The sequence below is a fragment of the Hipposideros armiger genome, unplaced genomic scaffold (genome assembly GCF_001890085.2).
Source record: "Hipposideros armiger isolate ML-2016 unplaced genomic scaffold, ASM189008v1 scaffold_271, whole genome shotgun sequence".
Lineage (NCBI taxonomy): Eukaryota > Metazoa > Chordata > Mammalia > Chiroptera > Hipposideridae > Hipposideros > Hipposideros armiger.
In genome coordinates, this window is record NW_017731621.1 from 812,073 (window position 1) to 818,072 (window position 6,000).

Sequence of the window (6,000 nt, forward strand, 5' to 3'; positions counted from 1 at the left end):
TTGAATATGCACCTAGGAGTAAAACTGTGGTTTATATGTTTATGGTTAAATATGTTTAACTTTTTGAAAAATTGCCAAATTGTTTTCTACAGTGTTTGAACCATTTTACATTCTCACCAGCAGTGTAGAAGGATTCCAGTTTCTCCACATCTTCTCCAATACTTGCTATCGTCTGGTTTTCTTTTTGATTTATAGCTATCCTTGTGAGTGTGAAGTGGTACCTTTTTGTGGTTTTGATTACATTTTCCTAATGACTAGTGAAATGTGTATGTCCTTTACCCATTTTTTAATTGTGCTGTCTTTTTAATTGTAAGAATTTTGTAATATAGTCTGGATACCAAACCCTAATCAAATATATGATTTGCAAGTATTTTCTTCCATTCTAAAATTTGTCTTCTTGCTTTCTTGATAATGTCCTTTGATGTACAGAAGTGGTTTTTATTTTAGTGTAGACTTTATTTTTTAGAGCAGTTTAGCTTCACAGCAAAATTAAGTGGAAAGTACAGAATTTCCATATGTGCACTGCCCCACATGGGTACGGCCTCCCCCACTGTCACCATCCCCCACCAGATGATACATTTGTTACAACCCATGAACTCACATTGACACATCATCACCCAAACACAAAAAGTTTTTAACTTAATTTTTTTAATTAAAATTTATTGGGGTGACACTGGTCAACTAAACTATATGTTTCAGGTGTACAATTCTGTAATACATCATCTATATATTGCATTATGTGTTCACCACCCAGAGTCACTTCTCCTTCCATCGCCATATATTTGACTTCCTTTACCCTCTTCTACTGCCCCTCACCCTCCTTACTCTCTGGTAACCACCAAACTGTTGTCTGTGTCTATGAATTTTTGTTTCTTTATTTGCTTGTATTGTTCCTTTGTCTCCTTCAGTTTTATATCCCATATATGAGTGCAGTCATATGAGTCTCGACTCCTTCTGTCTGATTTATTTTGTTTAGCATAATTAACTTAATTTTAAAAAAATTATTTTTGTCCTTTTTAAAATGTGTTATATATATTTAATGGAGTGGGGTGGTACTTGTTAGGATACTAATTAGTAGAATAGTAAAAATTTCTTACTTTTTATAACATTCTTCAAAACCTGAGTTAAAATACACTGAATCTTAAAAGTGTGCTGTTTTTGTGAAAAAGGTAGTAGGGTCATCCTTTGGTGAGAGAGCTTCACAAGAGGCCCGTGTGGTGCTCAAAATGTTTAAACCTCTTGGTTGGTCGCAAAGATATTTTCACCTTGAGGTAAATTTACTTTATATTTTATGAAGAGTAGTAGTGAGATATTTCAAGTATTTCAAAATGTATAGGAGTACTACATAATAAAAAACTCACTTTAGATGCCTACTACCCAGTGTTTTTTGGGTAAAATGTCAAAAAGGGCATTTCCTCATAAATGCTGTTAAAGCCCCAGGGAGGACTAGCTCCTAAAACATTAGTCACCCTTATATTTCTTTCAGTTTTAAGAGTTTGAAAAAGTTACATGGTTTCTGCCATGTCCAGGTTTTTCTGTATCAGCATCATGAAAGTTTGACTTACTTGAAGGGTTCTAATGCTTGTTTCTCTTTCAGGAAGTGGGTTTAGGGCCTCTACATTATCTTGTGAAATAATGGACTGAGTGTCAGGGGAGAGACAGATACGACCATAGGATCTGTGCACTTATCATCGCATTAGTGAGGAGCAGCCAGGGACGCAAAGTAGAGTATAAAAAAAAAAAAAAAAAGGGACAAAGCACTGTGGCAGTTAAGACAGTGGAGGAGGCAGTGCACATGGCTGGGGAGCAGATAAAACCCTAGAGAAGTGAACGGACCTTCGTGACAGACTTTGAAGCTTGGCTTGGATTTTGACAAGACGTGGGGGCGGGCCCTCTTCTAGATCGCTTTCTGGTTTAACACATCTTTAGTATCTCTGTTGTACTTTCTTTCTCCCTCTGTCCTTCATTCATATCTGCTTGTCAAGTTCAACCCTGGATGAACTCAGCCACCCCACCGTATTGATTTCTGTATCCAAACTGCGTTTTCCTTAGAGATGATCAGTTAGATAGGTTGATAACTTTATAAATTCATGATCATCAACCCTAACCAGGCTGTTAACACTGCTTGGAAACTTGACAGCATTTCTGTTCTCAACTGATTGCTGCCATGCTCCACAACGCATTTCCATTCTTTCTCCAGTTTTTATTCTGCTTCCCTCCTTAGCAGAAGATTATGCCCGATACAGTACTTATTATAATAGAGAATATAGAAGCCATCAGAACTCCCTCAACATTGTGCTCCTTCTTATTTATAAACCCACCTGCCTTAATGCTTCTAGAATGTTTCTTCCCTGGGTGTTATGGTGAACTTGTATGCCTTCTATCAAAGGCCAGTCCATCTTACTTTGAATCATCTTTAAAAAACAAACTGGGGGGTGGCCAGTTAGCTCAGGTGGTTGGGGCACCGGCTCATGGCACCAAGGTTGCCAGTTTGATTCCCACATGGACCAAGGAACTGCGCCCTCCACAACTAGATTGAAACAACTACTTGACTGAGAGCTGATGGGTCCTGGAAAAACACTGTTCCTCAATAAAATTTCTTTTAAAAAAACAAAAACAAAAACTGAATATTTTGGAACCCCCTGGGCCTCTCATCCCTTTCTAGCTACTACTGTCTTATCTCTTTTTTAAAGTGGTTCTCTTGAAAGAATTGGCTATAGTGGGAGTCTTTACTTTCTTGCTTCCTCATTCTTCATCCACTCCAATCTGGCTCCAATCCCACCTCTACCCTGAAACTCTTTTTGCCCAAGTTACCAATTACCTTCAGGTTGCTGTATGTCCAGGGCAGTTCCAGTCTTTGTCTCATTTGCTCTTTCAAGCCATGTCATACAGGTTACTACTTGGAGCATTTTCTGCCCAGGGCTTATATGGTACTAAACCCTCCCGATTTTTCTTTCTATTTACCTTGGGCTTCCAGTTTCGTTTGCTCTTTTAAATATCAGTGTTTCTCAGGGTCCAATGGAAGAGGAAGGAGTAGCTAGTTTAGTAATCAAGTCTTAAAGATTTTTTTTTTTTTAAGTTGAGCCATCCTGCCACCTGTTGGCAGCTCAGCGGCTGCTCAGCTCGGGCCGGGAATCGAACTGCTGTTGCTCAGAGATCAAACTCTTGAGTGAGCTCTTAACCAACTGAGCCACTAGGTCAGCCCATAGTAATCAAGTCTAATTAATCTATGTATCTCTTAATGTATTTCAGATTTGCTTTATCTTTACTGCTACCATTCTGACTAAGCTACCATCATCTCTGAACCTGGGCCTCGGTACCTCCTACCTGGCTGCCCTGTGTTTGCTCTTGCCCCCTCTATGCATTCTAAAAAATTAATTTTACTCTCTTATCTAATAACTTAATGGCTTTACATTTCTTTCAAATATAATGTAAATTTGTTCACATTGCCTCAAGGACCCTGCATAATTTGATTCAAGTATTCCTCTCCAACTATATTTGTTACCACATAACCCTTACTTTTTTCTCCTTTTCAGTCTCTGTAATAGCCAGCCTCATGGCCTTCATCCATTGCTCAGTTTTCTGCTTGTAGCCCTCTCTTCACCATACCCCACTTGACTCCCAAGTACATATTATTTTATTTTCCTCAGATATGTTGTACATTTTTTGAGAGCACGGTCACATTTTAAGCTTTTTGGAATGTTCAACAGCATAGCTCTGAATACATAGTAGCTAATCAGTAAATGTTGATTTTTGAACCAGACATCAGGGAACACTGGAGAAGGATTGTTATGTGACAAGGTTTTTATCTGATACAAAGTTGTATCCTTGGTGCTTAGAATAGTACTTAGGATGTAGTAACAATTTCAATGTTAGTTGAGTGAAAGGAAGAATGAATGAGAAAATAGTAGTCTGTCTCCATGTAGAAGCAGCAAAACCAATGCATAGTAGTTAGTTTTGATTTTCCCAAACAGGATATGATATCAAGCATCAGTAAAACATTTCTGCTTTCAATGCAGAAATTATGAGATTCAGAAGACTGAGAGAAGGTGAGACTGAGAAATGTAGTGGAGAAATGTAACTTCACCAGTCTTTTAAAGCATAAATTCATGAACTCAGGATTTTTGTTTTTTACTTACAGAGATTTTCCCATATAAAAGTAAGGCTGGTATAGTGAACTGGCAATTACCTATCGCCCAGCAATAATTATCAACATTATGCCAATCTTGTTGAATCAAGTTTAGTTCCTCTCTTTTTTATCTTACCCATTTAGCCTTTTACCAATTCCTGGCTATTTTGTTTTGTTGAATTTTTTTGTTTCCTCTAACTCCTGACATCTAAATTATAATGATGTTTTCCTAATTGGTCTTTTATGTCTAGTTTTTCGTATCTTTCTAATTTACCTTATATGTTGGTAAGTTAACCTTCATGTCGTGTCACATTTAAATGTTCTCCTCATGACCCAGCAAAGGTCATACTGTGTAAAAGAGAAAGTCTGAACTCCTCATCTTGGAGTTTGAGACCCTCCACTTTACTAATCAACTGTGTTTCTCCTTCATCTTTATGACAAATCCTCATGCTGTGTATGTCTCCATCCATCCATCCATTCCTTCAGTGAACAGATGACATACAGAATCAAAGGAGTTATGGTCTTGGTTCTCAATGAGCATAATGTATTTTATAAAATCTGAATACAAGTGTACATTAAATTTATACTCAAATGTTGCCAGATAGATTTCAATATGACTTTTAATTCAGAGATACTGATTCTTTGTTTTTAAGCAGAGGCAAAAGACCTTAAGGATAATAAAGAGGTAACAAATCCTGATGATTTGGAACTTGAGTTGGAGAACCTAGAAATTAATGATGACACCTTGGAGCTAGAGGGTACGGATGAAGCTGAAGATCTTACAAAGAAACTTCTTGATGAGCAAGGTACTCACTCTTCTGCCAGTTTTAATTTTTGATTGGTTTTTGTACACAAAGCTCTAGCCCAAGAATATGGATCTTTCTCTTTAATTCCTGTTTTCCTTTTGTTTCCATGCCATCACTTTTTTGGAATTTGATTTAGAACAGAAATATTGCATGTCCCATATTATGTGACTGTAAGCTTTAGTGATCATCTAAATTTAAATATCTTAATAGATATTTTTTATACTTCTCTACTCCCTAGTATTATTCTGAGTTTATTTTAATTCTTTATAATCTTTACAATCTTAACAAATGCATTTGAAAATTATTCTAAAATGGTTGCAAGATAAAGGACAACTAGTATTAGTTCACCCATGATATTAGAATTGAGTAATGTTTTGTATTTTATAATAAAAAATACTACATTGTTAGTTCTATTAGTTAGGATTCTCTATTTAAAAGGATATCTTCTGACAGTATTGCTTTTCTTTTCATTGGCTTCATTGTTTCCTTTTGCAGATTCTCTTTCTCCATGTCATGCAGGGAGGGTGGGCAGGGCTAGAGGCTGCCCCAGGCTCAAATCATACCCGCTAGTGACATCAAAGAAAAGAGAGATTCTCTCCCACTGTCAGTCTATAAGTGTCATGGAAGGACTTGGCTGGTCTGTCAGGCTTTACCTGTGACCGAGGGGAATGGTGGTGTGCTGTGATCTGCCAGCACCCTTCCCCATCAGAACCCATGGGTTGCTGTCAAAGACAAGCAGTGAGGTGCTGTTAATTGAAGCCTTGTGGGAAGGAATGCTCGGCAGATAAAAAAAACAGACGTACTTTAAAAACTACTGTAATGTCTGATTAAGATTTTTGTGTCTAATGCAAAAGTTTGCCTTTTTTTAAATTGGGGATTTGGGGGATGGGAACAGCGCTGGGGAATCAGGGGAAGGGGAACAGACAAGTTGCCGTCCCTCTGCTCCTCAGTCCAGCTGTGGAGGACGTCGCTCCACTGGCCCAAGTTGGCACCATCATTGCGCTCTTCCCGGGTGAGGCAGATCAGTCGCCGGCTTCTGGACGGCCGCTCACGCTGGCTGCTGGC

At 38.0% G+C, this 6,000-nt stretch overlaps 1 protein-coding gene across 1 annotated transcript in view; it reads left to right on the forward strand.

Annotated features, from left to right (window-relative positions):
• Nucleotides 1-6,000, forward strand: part of UPF2 (UPF2 regulator of nonsense mediated mRNA decay) — a 109,478-nt gene that overhangs the window by 29,559 nt on the left and 73,919 nt on the right. Inside the window, exon 6 of the mRNA XM_019656961.1 lies at nucleotides 4,786-4,935. Within this exon, the coding sequence (XP_019512506.1) occupies nucleotides 4,786-4,935 (150 nt within the window). The remainder of the gene's footprint in view (nucleotides 1-4,785; nucleotides 4,936-6,000) is intronic.